Source organism: Podarcis cretensis, assembly GCF_951804945.1.
Source record: "Podarcis cretensis genome assembly, chromosome: 7".
Classification (NCBI taxonomy): Eukaryota; Metazoa; Chordata; class Lepidosauria; order Squamata; family Lacertidae; genus Podarcis; species Podarcis cretensis.
The window spans coordinates 47,667,645-47,695,174 of NC_137176.1; the positions used below are offsets into that span (position 1 = coordinate 47,667,645).

At 42.6% G+C, this 27,530-nt stretch overlaps 1 protein-coding gene across 3 annotated transcripts; it reads right to left on the minus strand.

Moving 5' to 3' along the window:
• Positions 1 to 321: 321 nt before the first annotated feature.
• ANKRD29 (ankyrin repeat domain 29) lies at positions 322 to 19,818 on the minus strand. Of its 3 annotated transcripts, none has more exons than XM_079982772.1 (10): positions 19,663 to 19,818; positions 15,900 to 16,010; positions 15,301 to 15,399; positions 12,498 to 12,596; positions 8,768 to 8,866; positions 7,654 to 7,752; positions 4,465 to 4,713; positions 2,563 to 2,658; positions 1,925 to 2,023; positions 322 to 661 (listed from the first exon to the last, which is right to left on the minus strand). In XM_079982772.1, exons 1-10 carry the CDS (start codon positions 19,696 to 19,698, stop codon positions 578 to 580), a joined length of 1,071 nt encoding a protein of 356 aa, XP_079838898.1. In that variant the 5' UTR covers positions 19,699 to 19,818; the 3' UTR covers positions 322 to 577. The 3 variants fall into 3 exon arrangements, with proteins under 3 accessions (XP_079838898.1, XP_079838896.1, XP_079838897.1); XM_079982770.1 differs by having other exon boundaries at positions 4,465 to 4,563; positions 19,663 to 19,817; XM_079982771.1 differs by lacking the exons at positions 7,654 to 7,752; positions 8,768 to 8,866; positions 12,498 to 12,596; ... (1 more) ...; positions 15,900 to 16,010; positions 19,663 to 19,818 and adding an exon at positions 6,732 to 7,028.
• Positions 19,819 to 27,530: the final 7,712 nt, after the last annotated feature.

Sequence of the window (27,530 nt, forward strand, 5' to 3'; positions counted from 1 at the left end):
CCCAATAACCCTGCCCCCCTGCACTGTGACAACTACAATCTAACAGGTGATGTGTGCCTTAGCAGGGGAGTGCTGCTGCAAGTAACTGAACATCCCACATTTTTATCAGAAACCTTTATGACACCAGTGAGCAAATGGCTATAAAAGGAGGCTTGAAGCACTATGAGAAACCAAACTGCTGGTGCCCCTGTCTGTGCCATCTGCATAGCCTGAGAAGGGCTCAGACCAAACTGGACTTGCCAGAGCACAGCTAAAAAGACCTGAGCAACTTTTGATAAGAAACAGGAGGTTTACTTCAAGGAACAGATAATGCTACAGCAAAAAAAAAAAAGACTTTATTCAGGAAAGCCACTTAGCGACCCAGTCTTCCCTGCATCTGAAGCCAGAGACAAAAATCTGGTGAGTGCAGTAGTGTTAGGACCTTAGCAGTGCCACTCCATGGAGAACCCTGACCTTGTTCACAGAGGAAGAGTCAGGGCATGTTGCAAAACATTTCCAGTTCTGCAGGATAACTAGCTTTGCTTGAGGGCGAATATGGGCAGGGCTCATTGGCTCTCTCTTGAGACGCAAAGCTGTATTAGCTCTTTCGGTGCTTTTCTCTGGTCTGCAGAAGCCGTAGGATGCGCTCGTTTTTTGTTAAATCTGAAGGCAATTCATTTTTCTGGAAACAAGACACAAGTTGGTTGGAAACCAGAGAAAGGACTTTCACCATCTGGTTCTCATGCAGCAGACTTCAAGGAACATCACCCAAAGGAGCACCGGCATTCAACATTCTGCACTGAGCTACATTCAACTGTGGACTCATGCACTTCTCATCAGAAAATATACCAATGCTGTATTACTGAGCCTTTCAGCAGGCTTGTTTAACAGGGACTGTAATTCGAAGTTGGCTTGTGCGGAATTACTTAGACTAGGGTGGCTAACGTGGTCCTCTGCTTGTTGCTCAACTACATCCCTGACCACTGACCATGGTGACTGAGGCTGGGGCCAATGCCATTTGCAGGACTCTGCACTTCCCATCCCCAGGGCAGATCCAAAGGGGTCTTCAGCAAGCTACCCCATCATATTCTAGTGAATTCCCTCGGCTGCTGCAGGGCAGCGATTCTGCTTCAAGGAGCACATCAAGACACTGCAAGGAGTGCAAGTTACTGCCTTTCGTTTTCTGGCTTTTAAGTTGAAAGAAAATGAGTCAAAAAGGTTCTACGATATGGTGAACCTGTGGCCATCCACACCTTGTTGGATTCCAACTCCCATCAATCCCAGCCAGCTTGAGCAATGGTCAGAGCTGGTGTTCAGCAACATCTGGAGGGCCACATGTTCCCCATCCTTGCTCTATATGCTATGCTGCAGAGATGAATGACTATTAAACATAGATTTCTTTCCAATAAAATCATGATTACTGTCTTTGGCACTCATGAGAGCAGGATCAGCTGACACTCAAATTTACATTCAGGCTTCAGTAGCATTTAAACTAGATCTGTAATGAATTGACTTTGGGCCTCCTTGAGGAGGAAAAATACTATATTGGTCTACACAGATTTGTATTCTAGTATACTGTGGAGGCGCCAGTAAGTTTAGAAGAGGCGGTGGTGCAATTGTGTAATGACAGAGATGTCCAGAAAACCTTATGCCCAAACAGATTTATTAGTCTTTAAAGGTGCCAGTTGAAACTAGGATGATTTTGCTGGAACAGGTAACAGAAATACCTTGCGGGATGAAAGTGGTTGATGCAAACAATTTTCCCAAGAGTTGTGCTGCCCTCTAATGGAAATACACGACATGGAGAATTTATTCTCTGTTTTTGTTCCTAATGTAAAACTTCAGGCTAAAATTACTAAGAATTTCTACAAAGAGATTCATGCAAAGACTGAGACTTTCCTAACAGTTTCAAAGGTCTGACAATCTTAAAACAAAAGCACACTACCTTGTTCCTAAGGAGCGGATCTGCTCCTGCTTCGATGAGTAGTGCTACTGCTTTAGCGCTGCCCCCAAGAACAGCTGCATGGAGAGCTGATGTTCCATTCTAGTATAAACAAAAACATAAAATATATCTATATGCAGATGATATTGCTAATAATAATAACAACTTTTAAATCTCAGGTCTCTTAACAGTAATGCAGGAAGGGTTCTGGCGGAGTCGGTAGCAGCCTTTTCCAACCATTTCCAACAGATGGGTGGGCATAAGAAGACTTTAACCCACCTGAGTTTGAGACATGGCATATGTTAGGCTTCCGCAAACTCAGCCCTCCAGATGTTTTTGGCCTACAACTCCCACGATCCCTAGCTAGCAGGACCAGTGGTCAGGGATGATGGGAATTGTAGTCTCAAAACATCTGGAGGGCCGAGTTTGAGGAAGCCTGGCATATGTGATAGGGAAAAGACCCAGGACCCTGCTCTGATTTATATTAATATCTCTATATTAGAAAAATATTTGAAATGACTTAGGATTTTGAGTCAAACTGAGCAATCTTCTGTGAGAGTCCCACTGAAATTAGTGAGAGCTCCCACAGCATCCAAGAGAACTATGGTTCCGAGCATCCTAAATATTTTCTGAGTACTTGCCTTCAATAAACCAAGCGTAGGAGAGAATTTAAGCAATTCCTCTATAACATCACTATATCCTTTGTTTGCAGCTTTAAGTAAAGCAGTTGTGCCATCCTACAACAGAAAGGAGGAGAGAGAAGAAACATGAATTGAAGATGACCATTTGTCCTGTTTTAGACTTGTCCTTGTATAGAATTCATAAGGGAAGGGTCCTCCCATTCATTATAACCCATTTAGAGCATGTTATTTCTCCCATAAGCAGGCTTTGAGTGTCCTTACTGTACATGAAGCCCTTACTGCATGTAGCAGCAGTGCTTTTATGACATCCATACCCTAGGTTTGCAGATTTCAATGTTTAAAAATATTGTCATTGAAACATTCCTAGACTGTGATCCTACAGTCACTTAATCTAGGAATAGGTCCTATTGAACTGAGCTAGCATCGCCACTCAGCAAACTGAAGCAATTGGCTCAGGTGGTGAGGCTGGTTAACTTGGGCTTGCCTTCCCTGGTATAGCATGACATGCTTGCTGCCATCAAAAGCCCTCCGCCTCCTCTCTCCCTGCCTCTCTCAAGAAAGGTTCAGGGGCAAAGCATTCCTTGGAGTAAAGCATTCTAGGAGCGATGGCTGAGACTCCCTGTGCCCCTGCTGCAGTTTGCTACCTAAAATTATTCGGAAAAGGTTTAGAATTACTGTACAATTTCCCTCTAAATAGGGCTTCGGCAGCAGCAAACCATAGCAGTGCCAGCATGCCCAGAATGCTTCACTCAAGGTAGGACCTTGGAGTGGGGAGGTGGAGGGCCTTGCCACTGCTTAAGCAGCAGCAAAATAAATATTAAGTAAAACTGAAGAGGAGAAAGGGAGAATTGCTACTACCTTTTCCTTCTTTTTATGGAACCAGCTCTGCTTGCAATTGGGCAGCCACCCTGTTGACACCAGGATTGTTACAAGGCAGCATTGAGTCTGGGGCGAATATGATGTTTCCCCTGGTGCATCTACACAGCGTCAATTTGGCCACTGCTGCTTTACCCTGTACAGGTAAGCTGTAGCAATGCTGGTGTCAGGAGGGCAGTCTGCAGCTCTCCCCCCACCACAATGGCTGCTATGACCAAAGGAACGGCACGCACATTGCATTTATAGATGTACAACTAAGTGGTTTTAAGGACATACCTAAAAATGTGAAATTCACAAATGTACACATCACACGGATACATAAACTAGGAAGTCATTTCCCACCCTTTTCCTGTGATTGTCATTTGTTTTAACTGTTTTTAATTCTAAAATTGTAATCCACCCGGGACCTGCTGGTGCATAATAAAGGTAATAATAATGGCGAAGAGTTGGTGGTTTACTAAACAAGAATAATCCTAATCTATTATATTCTACTCATTTGAGTGAACTGTATGTCCAGTGGGCTTTACTTTATTTTGAACAGCAGACCCTTATGAAATCTATCAGTTACCACAGAAGGCTAGTGCTCAAGAAAAAGAACTCTACTGGGCATGCAACATTTGATAAGAGGTTCTTTAGATACAGATTATCCTTGATCTTAAACTGAGCCTCCAAAATGCGTCAGCCCTCAAACTTGCCTTCAATGCCAAGGCCATGCTGTGTAATCTATTGAGAAATAACAAATAACCAAGTGGATCTAAGCACTACATCTTTGTCGCTACTGACCTACCAAATTTTTCTTAGTAACATGGCAGATATTCTAGAATATGGGTGGGAAACATGTAGCCCTCCATAGGTTGCTAAACACCAGCTCCCATAATTTCTGATGACTGGCCATGCTGGTTGAAGCTAATGGGAGGTGGACTCCAACAACATACAGGCTCCCTACTCCTGTCCACCATATCACAGAGAACTGTTGACTCCTTTTCTTCTAATATAAAGCCCCCAAAACAAAAGGCAGCTACTCACACTCCTTGTAGCATCTCGTTCTGCTCCTCGGAGCAGCATCACTCGCACTACCTCACTGTGACCCATCTGAGAGGCTATCCACAATGGAGCTGTCCCATCCTTTAAGAAGAAGACGAAATAACATGCAAAACAGGACCCATCAGTTTGATACAGGCAGCACGCTGAACAGCTCTGGCAGCTCACCACAAGATTCTGGCTGGAACTCAAGGACAAAATGAACTTGAATCCTTGATGAAAACCCGTTTTCCCCTGGAGAAGGGACATCGTGTTCAGCTCAGCGTTCAGGGAATGCAAACAGGCAAACAGAATCTATATATTTCAGCATGTCCTTGTGGCTGAATAAAAGTTTGAATAGTGCAAATGAAATGTTCAATAACTTAATAAGATGAAAACAGTACGCTGTATAACAAACAGTATTTTCTTTGTTTTAAACGACTTAATTATTATCAGATGCTATACCAAAGCTTAAGAAGCAGGAAGTACTGGTTCCTTATAAAGCTTAACGCAGACAAGAGTCTATTTTGTTTGTTATCAGGTCATGAAGTGTAGTTCTGTATTCTTTTGAAGGACTCTTTTTAAACAAAAATAACACAGTGCTGAAGTGGAAAAACAAGGCTGAGGGAGAGGAGCTTCTTGAGTTTTACTTCCTGTGCCCAATTCAGTTTACAAAAGCCTTGCATCTTCTTTTTTTTAAAAAAAACCCAAACAGTTTTCCAACCATAGAATATATAATTCTGCTGAGATAAAAAATGAGCATCTTTATACCTGTAGATTATACAGGATGCAAATTCAAAAGTTTGTATTTCAGAAAGGAAATTGCTCTTTGTTTTCTACTAGTTACCATGCTGTGCAGCAGTTAAATTTTATGGTTAGCTTGTGTATGTTTTCAACCATGGGTTGGCAAAAATATTGGTTTCTGGATGGTGTCACCAAGGTTTCTTAAATATCAAATGGTAGAACTGGGTAAGATTTGCAATGCTTATTTCTTGATATGTTCAGTGATGAGGAGTGCAGAGAGAAGAAATGCCATGGTGCACCTATAGCAGCAAAAGCAAACACCTTCATCTGCCCCACCTGCAATAAAACATGTCTCTACAGCCACAGCAGGCACTGCAACTCTCCAGTGATTTGACTTTACGCACAAAGCCACACTCTTTCACTGTCTTCTGAGACAGACTGATGCCAGCAACAACTGGAAATATGAATACAAAGAAAAAATGCAAAGGCTTTCATGGACCTTAGTGGGAACCAAACAAGGCACTTAGGATGCAATCCTGTACACAATTATCCAGGACTAAGTCCCACTGAATAGATATGTATAGGACTGCAACATTTATTATCTTATCTCATTTCCTGTAAACAGTTCAGTGTCACAAGGTGTCAGTGTTTCCTAGAACTAGTAACCTTAGAAGACTCAACTGCAGTAAACCTGTTAGTTCAGGCCATAACCTTCTGAGTCAACAGTAGATCTGCCAACTGAGGAGGTGACAGGGTTACTTGTGGACTAGATTGCTTTGGGTCCTGTTTATCAAGGTAGTAGTATCCAATAAAAAGGTCTCATAATAAACAATTATTTTTTGTTGGAAGCAACTGAAACCCTGTGGACAGGCTGGTGCAAAATGAAAAGAGCATAATGATAGCAGCAGAAATTCCAAAAACACATGAGGAACAAGGCAATAAATAGTGCATACAGTTCTGGTTCCCTTGCCCCAAAAAGGATACTGTGGAACTGGAAAAAGTTCAGATACAGTCAATCAAAGTGAGGCTTAATGTTAAAGAGATTCAATAATGACAAAAGAAAGAAATTTCTTCACACAGTGCAAATTTAAACTACGGAATTCATTCCCACAAGATTTAGAGGGCTTTCAAGAAGAGTATGCAAATGAATGGAGAACAAGGCTACCAGTGGTTACCAGCCACAATGGCTATGTTCTAACGCCACTTGCGGAGGCAGTATTGTTCAGTGGTTGGAACCTGCAGGAGAACAGAGTGCTGTTGCGCTTAGGTCCAGCTTGTAAATTTCTCATGGGGAATTGGTTGGCCTGTGAGAACAGGATGCTGGATGAGATAGGCCTTTGGCCTGATCCAGGAGGGTTCTTCTTATGTTATAGCAATAAGGAAACACAGGATGCTAACAAGATTTTTACACATCCTATAGTTAATTGTGGCTTTGTGTGCCTGGAAATACCAAACGAGAAGCCGCGTCACTTGAGTTCATGCTTGTTATCAGCAACCTGTGAATGTAAATGCTTAAGGAACCTACTTACCCAGAACCTGCAATTTCCCGCATTTACACCTTCATCTACTCTTGGTAGAAAATAACCTCTGATGCAATATAGTTCAGTCAGTAGGTGGCTCTGGACTTCAGCCGGATTTCTGTGGCACTGGGCATTTCCTGTTAGTAGGGATCCTCTTTGAACCCAAGGGCTACAGTCCCTCATGGGGAACCTTCCTTGGTCCCCATGCCAGTGGTGGGCAGGGCCAAAGCCAAAAATGGGTGGGGAAATGTTACATCCCAGAGCCCTGAAAGTGAAGAGGCTTTTTTGCATGTATACGACCAGAAGCTTCCATGCTCAAGCAACAGGCATATTATCCACAGTTGACAGGCAACTGTCAAAGGCCCAGCCGGGCAAAGGCACTCATGATGGGCACAGAAAAGGGTCAGTGAAAAGGTGCAGCCTGAGCAGGGAGCATGGCTTAGGGCCAGGCAAAGCCCAGGAGGACCACATATGGTCCACATGCCTGAGGTTTTCCACCCCTTGTAGATGTTCTGGTCTTGTTGGGGAGATAGAACAAATTTCTTAACTAACTTTCTGACTTTTGTGTCCTCTAAGGATTCCATGGCACACATACCTCCTTCAACTGTTCCATGGGACAGATTCAAGGAAATACCTATAATTTAAGTAAGAATGCATAACTAGAAATGCCAAGTATTAGAGGAAGTTAAACTACAACCTCAGCAGTCTGTATAGAAAACCCAACAGCAGCACATGTATCCAAATTTGATCAAATATTAACTTCCATATCAAAGGCACACCAATAACTGGAATGTAGTCGGCACCAAGGCACAGCTGGTTAGTCTTAGCACATGAACAGATGAAGGGGGAAATCTAGTCAGTATCAATCTTAAAAATAAATAAGGGAGGGTAACTAAAACATTGTCTGTGTCTTAACAATGCTGAACATTACCTGCCTTGGCTGGTTGACCTTTGCTCCAGAAGACAGCAATAGCCGAATTAAATCCAGGTAACCACCTTGGGCAGCCAGGAAAAGGGAAGTAGCTCCGTCCTTAATTTTTTAAATAAAATATTTAATTAGCTTTTAAGCTGGCAAAAAAAGATTTCTTAACAGAACCACTGAACTCTTCCTTTCCTCCATTAGCCCACAAGCATAGCAAGACTGCTTATATACTGAAGTATGTTTTTCATAACTACCGATACATTTCTGCAGCATTGATGAATGCAAAAAGCAAGCTTGCTCTTTAATTAGTCTGCTTCCAGTCTTTCATGTAATCAATTTAAAGATTAAACAATAAACCCTGATGCTTTCTGAGTAATGGTTCCAGCAAATGTGCATTTGAAGTCTGCCTCTTGTGGAAGTCCTTTGCGAGTGCTGCTGAGCAACAGAAGCTGATCAGATTTTTGGTTTTAAGAACAACTTCCTTTCAATCATTGCTTTAAAGTGCATTACATATTTCATATCCTATCCAAAAGTGCTATTTGAAGCAGCACACATGCTTCTCCTACGACCAGGTGGGCAGCAGCAACAGCAGGTGGGAAAGGAGAATCTCTACCACCCTCTCCCCTGCTGCCACCCACCGACTCGCAGGAGAAGTACGTGAGATGCTTCAAACAGTGCTTAAAGGCAGTCCCCACATTCCAGTTCCAGCATGGAGGGCTGCCTTTAAGTGCTTCTCAAAAGAGCTGTTTGAAGTAGCTGCCCCTTTCCTGTGCTTGGGTGCACAAGAGAACTCTCTGCAGGGAAACTTCATAAAAGGCAGCTTCCATTATTCCCAATCTCCAGGTGCAATATTAAACATGTACAGCTTATAATTTTGCCTTCTCATTCTGTGTAATGTGTAGAATGGCTCAAAGTGTAAAGAGGAGCTGGCATACTGGGCAAGCTTTGAATTTTCCACCAACTCCTTTCCAGCACGTAAAGTAGCACAGAAACACCAGTTCCAGAGCACTCTGCTTTCTCATTAACAGAAAAAATGAATCCCGGAAAGGTTTCCTTAAACCTTGAACATTCCAGGGGAAAGGGAGGGTCAGAATGGCTGAAGGCCAACTCCAAGTAAACTCACATAAAGCTGATCGTGAACGTTGGCACCGTGTTTCAGCAATGTTTCCACCACTCTCATGTGCCCGTACTGACACGCAGCCAACAGAGCAGTGCCTCCATCCTGCAAAGGGGTGGGGGAGTAAAAAGAAAGCACAGAATAGGCACAAGTGAAGGGGAAAAGTCAAAGGCTGCAGAATACCACCTACGTCTTGCATTTCAATACGATACAATAATAGCAATGAAGAAATCAAATAGAAGTTCTGCAGATAATGCCAGGGGAAGCTGCTGGCAGTGGCAGAATTTAAGCCAGAGCTTTCCAAACTTTTCATGTTGGTGACACACTTTTTTAGACATGCGTAATTTCACAACACTGTAATTCATTTTTGCATCATTTCGCGACACAGTAATTCAGTTTTACTATCAAGCCAGAGGTTAAACTAACCCCTTTCCATCTCCTGCAGGAGCGTGGGGAGCGTTCTCATGACACACCTACATACATTTTTTTTTTAGAAAAAAAGCACTGATTACAACAGACTTCCTTAAAATCACTAGCACTGGATCCCAACATTTTTTTTGTTCCAAAAGTCAGCCCCCACCCCTGCCAACATGTTAGCTCAATTGATTAAAGTGTGGTGCTGATAACGCCAAGATCATAGATTTGATCCCTGTACTGGCCTATTCCTGCACTGCAGTCAGCTAGACTAGATGATCCTCAGGCTCCCTTCCAACTCTACAATTCTATGGGATGTCATGTAAAACAAAACTGTGTCAGTTTCTTGAAGTAAGGCCTGCCCTTTCACACACCATGCAGTTGGGAACTGGGAGGCACAATTAAAAGAGAAAGCAGGTCAGATGAAGTGAGGCATCCTGCCCCCTGGTTGTGTATTTCCAGGAAGTCTCCTTCCCTTTTTTTTACTTTTTCTCTTAGCAGGGCTTTTGAAGCCTGGCTGAGAGAAAAGTGACATTACTGACGGGGCAGACGTAAAAGAGGTAAGCAGTGGGAGGGGGTGTGTGTGTTATTTGTTTAACACATTTTTATCCAGCTCTCCAGCTGCAAAGCCTCAAAGCATGGTTTGCAGATGAATTTTACAAAGAGGATATTCCATGCAAACATGACACAAAAGGAAAAAAGCATGGGGGGAGGTAAAAACATTCTTAAAGTTGACTGAGATGAAACGGTTCAGCTGGTCTGTCAGCAATGGAAAGAGCTGTTTTGACCCAATTCTACCAAGTTCCCACAGGTGAAGGCTGGTAGTTGTAGCACCACGGAGAGCTGCCACTGAGCGACTTGCTCCCACAGAGGTTCTGAGGTCTGTAACAAATCCACTTTAAAAAAGAAACAGACCATTTTCTGGACAGGAAGGTGGTACAGACAAGCACTGAAAAGTGTGAAATGAACAAACGATTAACTGGAAAACGTATAAAACACCCTGCAGGCAAATCAGCATGAATGCTCATTCCTACACTTAAGACATTTCTCTACTCCTCCTCATCTAAAAAGTAATGACAAGCACTGCTTCCTAAGGAAGGTGTTTCACATTCCTCATCATTTTTTTGTACTGGATGCAGTTGTTTATGTTAACTCTGGAACAATTTTGGCTACATCTGTAGGGAATTAGAAGCTGAGGCTGCACCGCTGTCTCTGGCAAATACGCTGGAAATTCCGAGAAATGAAAACCATCCTGGCACAATTGCACATCAGCAAATCAAAGCGGAGACTTTTGCATAATGCTGGCGTTACACATGCGAGGTCTTTTCAAACCAGAAAAGCCAAGGCAGAAATCATATTGCTGGTGCTGTGCATTTCATGACAGTAATGACAATGGGTTCCAGCTATTGCAAAATGCTTTCTTTCTTTTTTTAAACAAACCAACATGCAGTGCAATGTGCTACAAAGAGCTGTGCATACTCTCTAATTTTTCTGGTTCCCTGCTGCAGTCCTCCCCCCGCCGCCACGTGCACATCCCAATAACACTACTTCGGAATATTGCCACTGCCGTGTTACTGTGCAATCTGGAAGGAAAGCAAAAGCCAATCTCTCCTGACTACCTACCCAGCCACATGAATGCAGATGTACACCACTTACCTTATGTACACCACTTAAGACCTTGGATAATTAAGCGGTATATAAATAGCAAAAATACCGTGCGTGCCTTAATGTGAGAGAGTGCTCCCTTTCACTCTCTCCCTCTCTCTCACTGGCACTGGCTGACTTATTATAGATTTTCATATTACATTAAGTTCTGAAAAGAAATACGCACAATTCTCATCTCTCTTGCTTTTGATCTTCCAGGGCAAACGTTTGCAAGGAGGAACTCGTGCATTTCCTCTGTGCAGAGTTCAATAAATTTCCTGCTTTTACATTAGTTCTGGACTCTAAACCGTGGCTAACCTTAACTAGTTTGCTGAAACAAGCCAGCTTCATAATTATGATCATCCACAATTTGAGAGGTTCGGATGACACAACAAGCTGTGGTTAATAAAGGGGGCGGGGATGAAGAAAAAGCTTCCAAACTCCTCCTTGCACCGCAGCAGAGTCAAAGGCTTAGCTAGGCTCATTCTCATCATGCTAAATTATTGTGTGATGTTCAAGCTGGGCCAGTGCCTCACCTTTGGTTGCCTACATGTATGAAATAAATAAAAAACAAGGTTTTGGTGAGGGTGAGAGAAAGAACTCCAGAAGTAAATAAATGTAACAAAACAAGGTCATCACGGATTTGTGCACTAGGTTGGAATACTGTCATTTGGTAGTATGCAGCTAAGTTTTACTCTGAGGAGAACCATTGAAATTAACAGACATGACTAAGTTAGGTCCATTAATTTTAATGAGTCTACTCTACGTAAAACTTAATTGGATACCACCCTTGTTTCCGAGACTAAAGCAGCCACAGACTCTTAAGTCCCATAAAACTAAGGACAGGAACTGGTGCTTCAGTTCTGTGGATCTGTCCTTCCTTAGCACTCTAAGATCTCTTTCAGATCTGTGCACTTCCGTGCTTTGTTTGCTTCCGTTCAGTTAAATTCAGTGAGAAATTGTTTTAACAGGTGGCCAACAGCAAAAGTTGATGGGAAAATTGCCCTACATTCAACTCTTCCCTAATATGAAGAATGTAGCGCAAGAGTAGAAAAGGTGAAGGTGAGACGAGTGCATTTTGCATGAGCCATAGGTGATTTCATGCTAGCACAAAGAAACAGATTTTGCCTAAAGCAGTTATGCAGGTGGCATTGACTACAGAAAGGAGTCAGTTCTTTCACAATTCAGGCCACGGTCATCTGACAGCCTAAAGCACGAGTTATTTAGTCTTATCTTGGCAGGTATACAGTAGCTACTCCTGTCATGTTAAACATGAAATGACAGCATCTTTTCAAGAAAATCCAGCTGCCTGAGTGCCTGCAGCTGTAAATTCCATACAACTTGACTTCCAAGCAGAGTGGCCTCACTCTGTCTTTCTTTTTTCCCATTTTAGATATTGCTTCTTGACTTCACACCACTGGGTAGCATAAAAGAGACAACCAATCTGGTCAGCTTTGGTTCTGCCCTTTTGCAACGGAAAGAGTAAAAATTATTAGGAAATGGAGCAGCACTTATACAATGAAAATGGAGCAGTAAAAGCCTGAGCCGAACGTATGTCCTGCCAGAGAACTGTGTGGCAAGAAGCAAAATTATATCATGGGCCTCTCGCTTGCTCTCCATGCCAAATCCCTGCCTGCCAAAATTCATCATCGTGTTAAAGCCAAGAACAATCCCTTACTTTGGTTTTAAATTCTGTGGAGGCTCCATACTCAAAGAGAAACTTCACGATATCGTTGTGACCTTGTTGTGCAGCAAAGAACAGGGCAGTGGCACCAGACTGAAAAAGAGAAACATAAAGCCCATGGATTAGGTATGTAAGTACATTTCATTTAATCTACATAACAATGTCTTTTAAAACCTTATTTTCAAGTTGGTAATACTTGAAATGTGCAAATCCAAATTCTCATATCTAGCAGCAGCTGCTCGTCAGTTAAAACATTCCCATATGATTCTATTCTGGAAAATTCCAGGACAGCCTTTACCAACCATTGTGCCCTCCAGTTGTATTGGGACTACAACTCCCATCACTCCCAGCCAACACTTAAAAAAAACAACTTTCAAAATGAGTAACAAAGCCAAAATTCAAATACTACTTTTCATAGCTTAGGGATAGAACAACTGAGAAAACAACCTGTTAAATTTCTGTAACACAGCTGTGAGGGGAAAGGAAGGCAGCGGCCTAGTATACACAGAATGTTAAACCATGGTTTAGTTAGTGCTATGTGCACATGACTTGGGTTGCTCACTCCCCCCCCCCTTTTTCTCCTCCTGCATCTCAGTGGGGAGAGCTTCTGAAGCCAATTTCATAACCCATGATTTGATGTTGTATTATAACCATTCTAGAATTTGTTTTAAACCACAATCCCAAGTTATCTAGAAGAGTTTGGATTTGATATCCCTCTTTATCACTACCCTAAGGAGTCTCAAAGTGGCTAACAATCTTCTTTCCCTTCCTCCCCCACAACAAACACTCTGTGAGGTAAGTGAGGCTGAGAGACTTCAGAGGAGTGTGACTGGCCCAAAGTCACCCAGCAGCTGCATGTGGAGGAGCGGGGAAGCGAACCTGGTTAACCAGATTACGAGTCCAACCACTACACCACACTGGCTCTAGGAACAAATATATTAAACCGTTTACCAAACAAAAAGCATGCATGCAACCATATGGCAAAAGCATACAAAAGCATGCATGCAACCATATGGCAAACCGGTCATCTGTACATCAAACAGGATACATTAAAATAAGTTTAGTGAGATCTGTTGCTATGCCTTCCCCTTGTTGAAGGAACACTTCAAACAAGATCCTCGGAGTTAGGTCAAGTGGACAGCTAGCTTTATTTTCCTAGGTCTCTTTATCAGATGCTTAAGTACACTGAGATAATGGAGCTGCTCACATACATTAAGGGCTTTGTTGGATGAAAGCCTCATACCAGCAACTTCTAAAGCAATTCTAACCATCTTTAAATTCATCTAGGAAAACTCCTATTATCCACCAGTAGATCTGGTAATGTTGCAATTTGCAGATGTCATCAAAGGGACCACTATCCTAATTTTAGGTAACCAAGACAGGTATACACACATATTTTGTAAATAGATGAGAATTGTGTCATTCTTTAGACATATGCCGGTACCTGTTTTCTGTTATCAGGAAAAAATGACTCCAGGCTCCTGCTGCACTATCAAGATGCTAAGTTTTTGAATAATTCTAATGCAGGCCTAGACAGACCAATTATTTGCTACTGGAGGGAATTCTGATATCACCAAATCAAGCTTGCCATTCCTTCTTCTCATGAGGCATCTGTGCATTTAATATCCGCATGACAGATAAAAATTTAATGTGTGAAGCCTTTCCCAGTGCTGAGATGCCTTGATAAGGAAATCTCCACCTGTTGCATTTCTGCCTGTCAAACAGCTATGCAAAACAGAGGAACCCTACCATGGAAAAGGTGGCAACTTTCACTGGTGATTAACTTTCTCTCTGAGTTTAAAAAGCAACAGTGAGAGCTGCAATTAAAAGCTGTGCATACAAACAGGATATGTTAAAATGAGGATGTGGTTGTCACTATATCCTGTAGTCCTTTTGAGAAAGGCACTTAAAAGGCTGTTAGGAAAGAAGTTGATTAAAATGCTATAATGATGGAGGGGGGGTTAGAAGCACCATCCTGGGAGAATAGCAACCTCCAATTGTCAGGCCAAGTCTGAGTTGAACTACACTGCTTGCTGTTTAATGGCAAATGATGTCTCCTGCTTGTACAGAAGCCAGATAAGAGGCTGACAACACTACAGCAAGAGATTGATATCCTGGTTGCAAGTAACCAAGGAAATTCAAAATATCAACTCCACTATTCTGACTCATTTCTGTGTTCTGTCATCAGTCAAAGATACTGGCCGTGTTTACACAATTTAATCCTGGCTTAATTGGCTAGGTTATGTATGACCTTCATGTACCTCCAGCTACCCCCTTTGCTCTTGCTAGCTCCCCACAAGCGAAGAAATAAACCAGGAAGCTGCAGTTAATCCAAGTTTCCTGTTAAGTGCAAACTGGGGTCTTAAGGTGGATTCTAAACAAGCCAGGATTCAAAAGCCAACTTTAAATTAAATGAAAGTTGACTTCCTAATCCTCTTCTTTAGAAGCCATCAATGTGTTCCTGGCTTATATGAAATGGAAATCTATGGTTAATTTGAGCTTCCTGGCTTGCTTTTTGTGGGGGTTTTTTTGCATAGGGACTGTATACAAGTACACAACGCATATCATGGCTTATTACATCAGGAACTGATCGTACTAACTAGGGCATTGTGATATCCTATTGCTCATCTTTGGAGGCCCTTAGCGGTATCTACTAACCAGGACCCAAACTTGCTGACCGCATATATGTCACTCATTGCGTACAGCCACAAGTTCTCACAATAAAATAGGTCTTGAATCTTGCATTTTGGCCTAGTCTTTCTTGCAATCCCTTTTAAAATTAAGAATTCTACCGTACCTCTCTCTGAAGGTTGATATCAGCTCCTTGCAGCACCAATTCTCGAACGCATTCTTTGTGACCATAGTACGATGCTACCATAAGCGTTGTTGAACCAAGCTGGGCATAAAGAAATACAAACTAATTATCTTAAAAATAGGATAGAAAGCCATGCAAACCTGAAGGCTGTATATAATTTCTCTGCACCTGCTCAATAGAGAAGGGAAGGCCTTTTGGCACACGCAAAATGCTTTGTGACCCCTGCTGAGTAACTATTGAAAGTTCCCATACTTTGAGCACAAGAGGATGCTAGGGTTTGTGGCTTCTGTGCAAAATGAATCCCAGCACTCCAGATCAGCGAGTCTTGATTTTCTGCCGAAATATGTTGGAGGGTTTGCAAACTGTTGGAAGGTGTGCAAACTGCTTTTTAAGAAAAATAAAAGCGCAAGGGGAGTCCCAGTCATGTAACTGCCATGTAACGTGTTGTTTGACTCCTGCTTTTGAGCACGCTCAATATGAAGAATATGATGCATTCATGTCAAGTCTCCCCACTCTCCCGCTAGACCAGATTATGCAAACAGATGCAAATCATCTGTTCCTGTCATGCACAAAGTCCTTACACTGTCTTTGCAGTCCACATCCACACGCCCACTGTTCAATAGCAGCTGGAGAAGTGCCAAGTTTCCTTTCCTTGCAGCCCAAAATGCAGCATTTGCAAGTGGTGTCTCCTTCTGTTAACAAAACCAAAATGCAGCAAAAATCAGATTATTCTGGACAAACATGGGGATATCTGTGAAGTCTTGCTACTAGGGATCTTTTTTCTTCTTTCCTGGCAAGGGCCCTTTGCTTTTAACAGTGCATGTTCTCTGCTTTGTTTTCTTAAGTGGTTAACAGAAGCACAGCTGTTCTGCAAAGGAAAGCTGCTCTCCACCCATTTGACTCTTGAAGAACACCTTCGTACCCTGTGGGTATTGGGCCTACACACTAATGCAAGCATAGAGTCATTATTTTATGCTCTAGAACATAGCTTTCCAAACTGTGTGTCGTGACACGTTAGTGTATCGGCGTGTCACGCGAACGCTCCCCAGGCTCCTCCTGGGCCTGGAAAGGGGTCAGTATAACCTCTAGTTTGATAATAAAACTGAATCACTGTGTCGCGAAATCATGCAAAACTGAATTGCTGTGTCGCGAAATTATGCATGTCTAAAAAGAGTGTCACCAACATGAAAAGTTTGGAAAGCTCTGCTCTAGAAAGACCACACATAGCACACCAACTTGGCTCACCTGTAACACCCTTGGTCACAAAAGGGTGGATAAGATATGCATCAGAACAGAAAGGGATCAGCCCATTGTGAAACAAGCACACAAGAATAGTTTTTATGGCAAAGCCCTATACTGTATTCAATATACAGCAGCTAAAGGTAAAGGTACCCCTGACTGTTAGGTCCAGTCGCGAATGACTCTGGGGTTGTGGCGCTCATCTCGCTTTATTGGCCGAGGGAGCTGGCGTACAGCTTCTGGGTCATGTGGCCAGCATGACTAAGCTGCTTCTGGCGATCCAGAGCCGCGCACGGAAACGCTGTTTACCTTCCTGCCAGAACGGTACCTATTTATCTACTTGCACTTTGAAGTGCTTTCAAACTGCTAGGTGGGCAGGAGCAGGGACCGAGCAACGGGAGCTCACCCCGTCACGGGTATTCGAACCACCGACCTTCTGATCAGCAAGCCCTAGGCTCTGTGGTTTAGACCACAGCACCACCTGTGTCCTTCATACAGCAGCTAAGGGGGCATAAAATCTTGCAGAACCAACACCCTGGTATGCTAGAGGAACACAAGCTACATTGTCATGCTGATGGAATGGCTAAAATGAGGCAGAGTCATAGTTAGCCATGTGGCAACATAGAGAAGGAACAATGCAATTCTACCGCACCCTGTGTGCCTCAAGACCATGGCCATGAATTCCAAAGGGCTAGGTTTTAAATATTCAGATATTCAGTGCAGTGACTCATTTAAAACGTTTTAATCAATTAAAAAGTTGTTGCTTGTGAATCACAAAACAGATTAGATGTTTTAAAGATTACAATTACAATACATGGAAGAGGAAACCCTCTTTTTCTTCTACACAGGAGGGAATGCTTCTTCTAAAATGGAGCTGGATGTGACACATGTGCATCTTTTCCAAAAACAGAGACCGGGGGTGGGTGGTTCTATTGTTTTACTCCTATACAAATTTATGTCGATTTTAATCAACCAACCAACCAACCAAAAATAATAAAATTATCTGGGTAAAAGCTTAACAAAGGGCATAAGGAAAAGATAGATCCTCTCCAGATGACATAATTGTTGTTTTTAGGGGATTGTTGAGATGTTGCCCATTTCCTGAGGAAACTCCAACTACTCTGTCTCTGGAAAAGCTTATTTTCTCTGAATTCAAACTACTATGTCATTCCCTACAAAAAGCTTTGTATCTTTCTCTCATTGTGCTTGTTTTTTCTTCTTCTTTGGAAGCTTGTGCACTTTAGCTTTCCAGCACTCCAATAATAAGCGCTCATAAAAACACACAATCATACAAATGAACAAAATGTTCTGCAATAAGATGCAGGTTGAAGAGAAATATTAAATATTTGCAAACAGCATCAAACTTGAAAGTATCTGTTTAAAGAAACAAGAATACAGTGGTACCTCAGGCTAAGTACTTAATTCGTTCTGGAGGTCCATTCTTAACCTGAAACTGTTCTTAACCTGAAGTACCACTTTAGCTAATGGGGCCTCCTGCTGCTGCCGCACTACCAGAGCACAATTTCTGTTCTCATCCTGAAGCAAAGTTCTTAACCCGAGGTAATATTTCTGGGTTAGCGGAGTCTGTAACCTGAAGTGTATGTAACCTGAAGCGTATGTAACCCGAGGTACCACTGTACATGAACTGCATAATATAGAGACCAATGAGCACACTTTCAGGTGAACATTTCTGTTTATCAATTGTCACCTGTTTTCTGATGAGTTATAATCCTCCTCTCTTTTATGTACTTGGGTGAATTATGTGGATTTAGGCTTCTTACTGCAATCCTTGAAGTCCGGCCTATCTTAATTTATTACCACCCTAGTATGATAACAGCATAACCAAGTAAGAACAACTGACAAGCATCACCTTCATTTTTCAGAACTATTACTCAGAATTTCCAGCTAAAAGGATCAGGTAACAACGAACGGGACAGATCCCTGCCTTAGACACAGGAGAGCCACTTCCAGCCAGTGAAGAAACTATTGGTGGAAATGTACCAGGGATCTCACTCAGATAGGGAATCCTATAGCCAGTGCACATGTTGACAGCATGGGACAAGGCTATGCAGTGCAACACTTTCAACTTGTTTTTTCAATATATGACTGGGGGCAGGAAGTTTGACAGCACCCCTCTTGCATAACACAGCCTCAAATTTCATACAATATAATAGTGGGCAAAAGTGGGGGTGGGCAGACATAAAGGTACAAGAGAGAGGGCCTTATTGGTTGTGGCATGTAAAATATGCAATGCTCTGTGGAGGGAGGCTAGCTTGGCTCCTTGTTCCTTGCATTCTGGCCAATGGCAGTAGCCAACTTGTTTCAGCAGGTGCTTGGCTGCACACAAACTGAAATTATTATAATCCAGTTCATTACTTTAATTGCTGTGTTAAAACTATTATTTTTTCAGTCTGTGTTGGTTTTGCTGTGAGCTGCCTTGAGACTTCCTGAATTACTTCTGAGGTAAAAAAAATCAGGAATATTAATAATAAATACACAAATAATTCAGCGCAAACTCTTTTCTCTATACAGCACCCTCGAACATGTTATGTCTGCGTTGTGCAGAAAACGTCTCCTCCTCCAACACTGCTCCACACAGGGCATGTTTCTGATGCTAGGTCTCATCTGCCACACTGCACGTGCAATAGTTAGGAGAAAAGAGGAGTGCTTTTGTGCATGGACAGAGAGCTTTCCCCTCAACATGGCCAGCTTTCGCACATCTGGGATTAGTGGGTGAAAGGCTTCATCCTGAAGTGGACGGCACCACTTCTCGGCACCGCTCAGTTTAAAACACACACACAGAAACCGCAGCTCAGTCTCAAACCGAGCCTGAAAATGAATGCCTCGCCCACACTCCACATGCTTAACCTTTCAACACTCTCCCACCCCGATCGCCGTTTAATAAAAAGCAAACATTGCTTTAGCCAGCCACCTGGTTCCTGCCAGCTGCATTGGCGCTTAGGAGAAAAGAGAGGAGCCCAGCTTGCCCCGCAAAGCCAGAGGCAGGCCTGCCATGGCATCTGCAGTGATAACGGGTCACAGCCGCAGGAGCGCTTGGAAGATGATGAAGAAGCCGAAGAGCAGCGCGGCTGGGGAAAAGCTTACCTTGAAGGACATGGTGAGATCCCCCAAGCGGTTCATGCCTGCCAAACCCAGCGAAGCCGCATCGCTTCCCCAGCAGCACTTCCTTCCCGGGCCTTCTCCGGCGTCGGCACGACAGCGATCATTGGCTCGCCTTGCGGAGCCGCTGGAGCAGAGCTGGCTGCAGGGCTGCAGGCGGCGGCGGCAGCAGCAGCAGCAGCAGCAGCACCGCGCCCGAGCCGGCGTCTGAGTAAGAGCCGCGGCAGTCTGCCAGCCAGCCAGGCAGCAGCAGCAGCAGCAGGAGCACGAGGCCTGCTCTCCTTCGCAGCTTGCACGCTTCGCCCTCTCATCATTGCCTCCTCGGAGAATTCCCTCGCCCGCTTAGGTTACACCGCAAGCGGCAACTATGGTGAATTGATATGCAGCCGGGCGTTGAGAAGCGCGCGCTCGTGCTGGGCGTCGCACGTTGCAGCAGCACTTGCAATCGACAGATTTGGCTCTGCGCCTAAATGAGGGTAGACAGAAGGAAGGCAAAAAAAAAGTGCAAGGAGGCCTACTGGTCGTGGTGTGTGCACGTGCAATTTTCACTTGTGTGAGCTGATCAATACCTTTACTAGGATTTCTTGAAAAGGCTGAAAAAAGGTTACTTCTTCGAGAGCTTTGAGTCCTGAAGCACGGGGGAAATTCTGCCTCAAAGTGTGGCCACACACACCCCCCCTCTCCAGGCAGACAAGCTGTATTAAGGATTCCAGGAATACTGGGGAAGGTAGTTTGTTAAGAGTGCTGGGAATTGTATACAAACTACAGTTCCCAGGATATTTGGCCTGTCCCCCCAATCAGGGTTTTCCGAAACTTGCCTAGACATAGACCTTCAGTGGGCGTGGCTTGAAGGGCCTCAGCTTCTTTACCACCAAACTTGGGTCTCCAGCTGCTTTTGGACTACAACTCCCATCACCCCTAGCTAGCAAAGATGATGGGAACTGTAGTCCACAAAACCAGCTGGAAAACCATGCTAGAAAGTGTGCTATACAAATAATATTCAATCCAATGGTGTAAAAAGAATGGAGAGCTAAGACATAAAACCTCATGACTTTTACAACTGGAGCATTAGTAACTCAATTCTATACCCATGGATTGCACAATAAAAAACAACTAGCTTGGAACAGCTATGATGCTAAAACACAGATCTGAAATGCCAACTTCCATAGATCCTGATTCTTACAGTTAGATGCCCCAGACCGACGGCCTAATAACATCCTTGCCTACAGACTGCACTGTAAAAATAGATCCAGTTTTTCATTGTGCCACTGTGGAATGAAGGCATATAGCCAAGGGCGGCACTGATGTTCATCCTCCAGACTTTTACATGCTGATACCCCAAACTGAGTGCCTATGTTCTCTGCTCATGGAGTGTATTGTGAGCTTTCATTACGTTATATATTTGCCTTGGAGTATATGCATGTAAATATACATTTAACAACAACAGCTTGTAAGAACAACAAAAAACTATGAAGCTCTTTGGCAGTGCCACAAGATACTAGATCCGTAATTTAATATTATTATTTATTAATTACCCACCCTTCACCCTAAGGTGCCAGGGCAGGTTACAACATTAAAACACAATATTAAAAACAGTTTAAAGCAGCTTACAATTTGTGTTTCTTATATTGTAATTTAATGTTGTGAACCGCCCTGAGATCTATGGATAAAGGGCAATACACAAATATAATAAAGAATGAGAATAATAAGGTGGGTCTTAAAAATATATGCATGCATGAATCTGCAGGCCCTGGGATTTAACATTTAGAGACAAAAGAAGCATCATGAAGACTGAGAACTCTTAACGCGTGCATCCGCACATTGACATTTTTAAAATGGTGTCCTGTGGCCAGTAATGCCATTCCCTTTCATTAACTTTTGCTTCCTCTTTAGTTAATTGAATTCTGGGCACTCTTCTCTCCAGCAAAGCAGCAAAGAGTGTTAGAAATATCTTATGAAAATCACTCATCTTTTACAAACTCAAAGTAAAATAGCTTTCGAAGCGTGCTTTAAATTATTTACAGGCATATTAAATACTTTCCCCAGAGCGTTTAGCTATACATGCAGTTTTAACTCAAGGAGATTCCACTGCAGTCCACAGCAGAATGCTGCAGTGTGAAGTATGTAGCAGCCACTCAACATTTTCTGTCACTGTTATCTCGTCAACAGGTAACTTATCAGTGGGATAATCTCTTCGTTCCATAGCTAAACATCTCTGCACAAGGCAGTATCATACTCCTTTAAACAGTCATGGCTTCCTTCAAACTGGGAATTGTAGTTTTTAAGTATGTTGAGAGATTTTAGGAGACTTTTATTGCCATCATAGAGCTACAGTTTTTAGAGTGCTTTAACAATCCACTTCTAGAGGAAGTCTGGGAATTGCAGCTCTCTGTACAGTACTGTGTAGTGCAGATGGGGCCTTATTCTGTATTGATTGGTTGTCATATTGACAGACTGCATTTACAGCTTTTCCTTCTGATCAAACAGGAATGTGCCTTCTGGCTTTGTGCATCACTAGTCCTGCATACTTGATGGTAAATGTACATGAACTAAAATCAATAATTGAGTGACCTATCATGTTAATTTCCCCCCTGCTATATCGTAGAGTTTGTGGATATATGGCATTAACTAGCTGCCAATAGCATTCTGCACGAAATAGCATGAATTCCACAATAAATAGCCTGGTTCTTTTATAATATATGACCACCACGCATCCTGTGGCATTGAGTCATGCACATAAACTGTATATTGCGTTGGAAAGTTCTCGTATAAGATTTAAATCGGATGCCACAACTTAAAGTGAGCCACTGAACTGGAGGTCCCCAAACCAGTACAACAAAGCACACATTCCCATTTTCCTGTTGTTAAGTAACTTGTCAGTTACATCATGGGATTCACTGAATAGGGTGAAAAGGTGCTTGACTCACTTTCCATCATATACATGAGAATCAATGTGGTTTCCTGGAGAGAGGGTTGTGGCATGTTGTGTGCTTTGGCTTCCAATTAGTGGCACAACTGTGCATGCTGTTCGAAACCCGCTTCAGTTCTTAAAACCTTTAACAGGACTCAAGTTGCTCTTTGTATCGCTGAGTTTCATTCTTAGGGTGTACAAACATTCCTCATATATGTATAGTTACAATAAGTTTTAAAATACTTTCTTCCTCCCCTCCCAGCCCTGAGGATCCCCCCCCCCCCGTCCAGCTTTGGTACATTGTGTGCAGGTTATGATTTCATGGCTTGTTTTGCCAACTTTTCAGATTCCTCCCGTCTCCCCTTTTCCCCTTTTGTGTATTTTATGACTCATTCCATAGTTAACTGTTTACCTGTCCTCAGTTGACTCAATAAAAGAAGCAAAATGAATTTCTACTGTTTTTCTTAGCATTTCCTTCCATGCACATTTACATTACAGGGGAGCTTAATTTGTGAGTGAATTGCACTTTTGCTGTTAAAATCAATCTAAAAATGCTGCATCCAGAAGGTTAAAGGCTTTAGGTTACCAACAAGCTGAAATAAAAAGTTACGCTCCAGTAAAGCCTATTTTTAATACACTATCTGTACTGTATGTGTTTTGGGTGTGGAGATGGCAATTTGTTTATTCATGGCATGAGTGTAGGAACAGTATGTGTGCTTTTATCTGAAGACTTGGAGAGGCTTTTCCTCATCTTGCCTCTCTTGGGGCTCTGCTGCCCAGAGACAAGAGAGTTGTTGCCGTGGAGATGAAGGTGCCCTTTCCTGGCATGAGACCGGAGACCCTGGTGAGAAGGGGATCTCTCCTGCTGTTCAGGATGGGCTGCTTAAAGTGCCTTCAGGCTATTTTGTTATTCTTCTCTTTTTTCCACTAGTTTTGTTAGTCTCCTAATTATGAACTGTTGAATGAGTTGCTGAATGTGGGTGCAGTACTGATATTATTGGTACTGGGTATTATTAACTGATCTACTGGTACGTTTTATGCCCATTTAAACTTTTGATAATATTCAAATGATCTGTAATTATGGAATTGCTAATGTTAAGTTGTAATGTGTTGTTGTTGGCATCCGTCTGTCTCAGCAGACAATAGAGGAGAGCGCCTTTGTTTAAACTGTCTATCCTTTGAAGAGCTTAGAGCACCATGTATTTGTGGAAAATGTGCTATACAAATAAACTGACTATGACATTAATATGACTTATAATGACAGCATCTAAAATGAGAATATAGTGGGTGGCTTCTGATGAAGTCATACTCAGAGTAGACCCTTCAAAATCAATGGACATCAAGTTAGTCTTTAGTCACGTAATGCTCATCGTGGGGTAGGAGAGCTGAAAATAACACCAATAGTTTTCACATCTGCCAATCATTGCATCCCTTTGGTTTCAGATAGTACATGGGTAAAAGGTAAAGGGTAAAGGGACCCCTGGCCATTAGGTCCAGTCGTGACCAACTCTGGGGTTGCGGCGCTCATCTTGCTTTAATAGCCGAGGGAGCCGGCGTACAGCTTCCGGGTCATGTGGCCAGCATGATTAAGCCGCTTCTGGCGAACTAGAGCAGCTCATGGTAACACTGTTTACCTTCCCACTGGAGCAGTACCTATTTATCTACTTGCACATGACGTGCTTTCGAACTGCTAGGTTGGCAGGAGCTGGGACCGAGCAACGGGAGCTCACCCCATCACGGGGATTCGAACTGCCGACCTTCTGATCTGCAAATCCTAGGCTCTGTGGTTTAACCCACAGCGCCAAAAGGTTGGGACACAATATACATGGCATGCTTTTTCTTTTTTTTTTAATTTCATATTTATTAAGATTTTTGAATACAAATGCATAAATAAAAATTACTTATATCATAACATAGTTTCGTCTCTTCTTTGGACTCCCTCACATCTCCCACTCCCACTTACATCGTTACAGAAGATTTTTTCCAAGCAAATTACCCACTTGTTTACAATATTTATCTCCGCTCATTTAAATAAAATCTAACAATTCTCCAAAAAAATTATATTTTCCTTATTTCTCACTTATCATCAAAATCAAATCTAGTTCAATGGTAGGCAATTATTTATGATCTAGCATCCTTCTTAGCATTCAACCAAATTACAATATTTCTGTAAATAAATCTTGAATTTCCCCCAGTCCTCCTCAACCCTCTCTTCTCCCAGGTCTCGGATTCTGCCAGTCATCTCGGCCAGTTGCATATAGTCTATCAGCTGCATCTGCCACTCTTCCAGTGTGGGTAGATCTTGAGTTTTCCAATTCTTAGCGATGAGTATCCTTGCTGCCGTTGTTGCATACATAAAAAATGTTCGGTCCTTCTTTAACACCTTCTGGCCGACAATACCCAGAAGGAAGGCCTCTGGTTTCTTAGTAAAGGTATACCTAAATACCTTCTTCAGCTCATTATATATCATTTCCCAGAAGGCCTTCACTTTAGGACAGGTCCACCAGAGGTGAAAGAATGTTCCTTCATGTTCTTTACATTTCCAACATTTGTTATCAGACAAATGGTATATTTTGGCAAGTTTAACTGGGGTCATGTACCATCTATATATCATTTTCATTACATTTTCCTTCAGAGCATTACATGCAGTGAAGTTCAACCCAGTGGTCCACAACCTTTCCCAGTCCTCAAACATAATATTATACCCAATGTCCTGAGCCCACTTTATCATAACCGATTTAACCATTTCATCTTGTGTATTCCATTTTAACAGCAAGTTATACATTCTTGACAATACCTTAGTCTTTGGCTCTAACAATTCTGTTTCCAACTTCGGTTTCTCCACCTGGAACCCTACCTTTTTATCATTTTTAAAGACTTCTTTAATCTGAGCGTAATGTAACCAGTCTCGCACTTTATCCTTACATGGCATGCTTTTTCAGCTCTCCTATCCCACTATCACTGATTCTGCTTTTCACACACCGTTATAGCATGTAGATATTGTGGAAATATTCTGTTCAAAGATGATAGAACCATTATAAGGCTGCAATATTATGGATACCACATGGAATTATATTGGCAGGGCAGTGTCCAAAATATGCACTTGTAGACCCGATGAGTCCAATATAAACACTGGGCTTCCATAGCTCATCGGCTGCCCGGTGGTGCCTGCAAACTCCTTCTTGGCCCAGCATTGTCTTTAATGGAGGTGTGTTCTCAGGGCCTGGTTATGGCTGGGCAGTGGATGGACTACTTCATCCTGGGCCTCTTTGCTCAGAAAACATCCCTATGACGTTTCAGCTACTTGAAGTTGCTGTTCTGAATGCAATGGCAAAAGTGTGGTAATACAGTGGTACCTCGGGTTAAGTACTTAATTTGTTCCGGAGGTCCATTCTTAAACTGAAACTGTTCTTAACCTGAAGCACCACTTTAGCTAATGGGGCCTCCTGCTGCCGTCGCAGCACGATTTCTGTTCTCATCCTGAAGCAAAGTTCTTAACCCGAGGTAATATTTCTGGGTTAGCCAGAGTCTGTAACCTGTAGCATATGTAACCTGAAGTGTATGTAACCTGAGGTACCACTGTAGCCAGTTTTCCTGACCTACATGACAAAGAGAAGGAACGTTGGCAGCGGCAGCAGCACATTAAAAACAGGATGTGAAATACAAAAGATTTAGCATGAATTCTCCCACCCTGTAATATTTGTTTGGCATGACAGAAGCTGACAACACTGCATCAGTAGCACTTGGAACGGCGAAATGTAGCTGTCGTTCCCTACTTATATGATTCCCCAGGGCTGCTCTGCCATTAGACAAAGTGAGGAACCAGACTCAGGCAGCAGATTCTGGAGAGCAATCAGTGGCAAAGATATGTTAGGGGAGAGTTGTGTTTCCTTGTGGTAATTTGCTGCCTTAAGGTGTGGTGGAGAATGCTGTCCTACTGCCAGTGTTGAAGTAAGATCCTATACTGGTCAGCTTCAGTATAGGCAAAGTGGGCTGGGCACCATCTTTTTATTCATCTCAGGCAGCAAAATGTCTTAGGCCAGCCCTGAGAGTCTTTTTATTATCTACCAATATGTCTTTGCATTAAGCATCTAACAAAGATTTGGCTAGATGTATCCATCTAGTGCAGGTTTAGCAGCTCATCCCTATTTTTACTGCACTCAGAGACCGATCCCATCAATTCTAGGGAGAATTGCCTCAGCTGGGGTTTCAGAGTGATGTTTAATTATGCCTTTGTGGAATGACAAGTGGTTTTTTATTTATGTTTATATAACACTGGGCTGGGCAAAAGTCCAATAAGACAAGAGAAACAAGAAGTCAGTGTAATTCGCTTAGAGTGCCTAGATCTTACCAAGGAAAAGAAGCCAAAATACCTAAATTGTTCTTTTCTTATAAATGACTCCTTTGTGTCTCATACAGTGTTGTAAGCATTTCCCTGGATCAAGTTAGTGGGTACAACTCTGCAATGTGTCTTGGATTAGAAACAGAAGTGTTAGAGCATATCCAGACAATCAGTTGAAAGCTTGCCCTTACCACATGTTAGCTTTTGCCAAATGGCCCAGTGGGCAGCTTGATTTAAAGGCAGTAATGTGACATTCAGTCTGCATCCTTGATACCAAGATGGATAGCAAGACTGTGGCCTCCAGCATACATGGGGAAAAAAACATGCCACCTTTCTGACCTAAGATAAAGGGGGCTAATTTGCCTGAAGGGGAGCATTGCTAAAGGCTCTGTTACTCAAACTCTATCGGATGTGGCTTCCATAGAGGATAAGGGTGTTGCTACCAGGAACCCTGTGAAAGGCAGGAGAAATATTCCTAAGTTGTAATATATGTTGGCATTCCCAAGACCTCTATAACCGAGAAAGAGAGAGAAAAAGAGAAAGAAGACTGGAAATTTTAACAGCAATTAGCTGGGAGAACTGGGAAACCCAAATCATAAT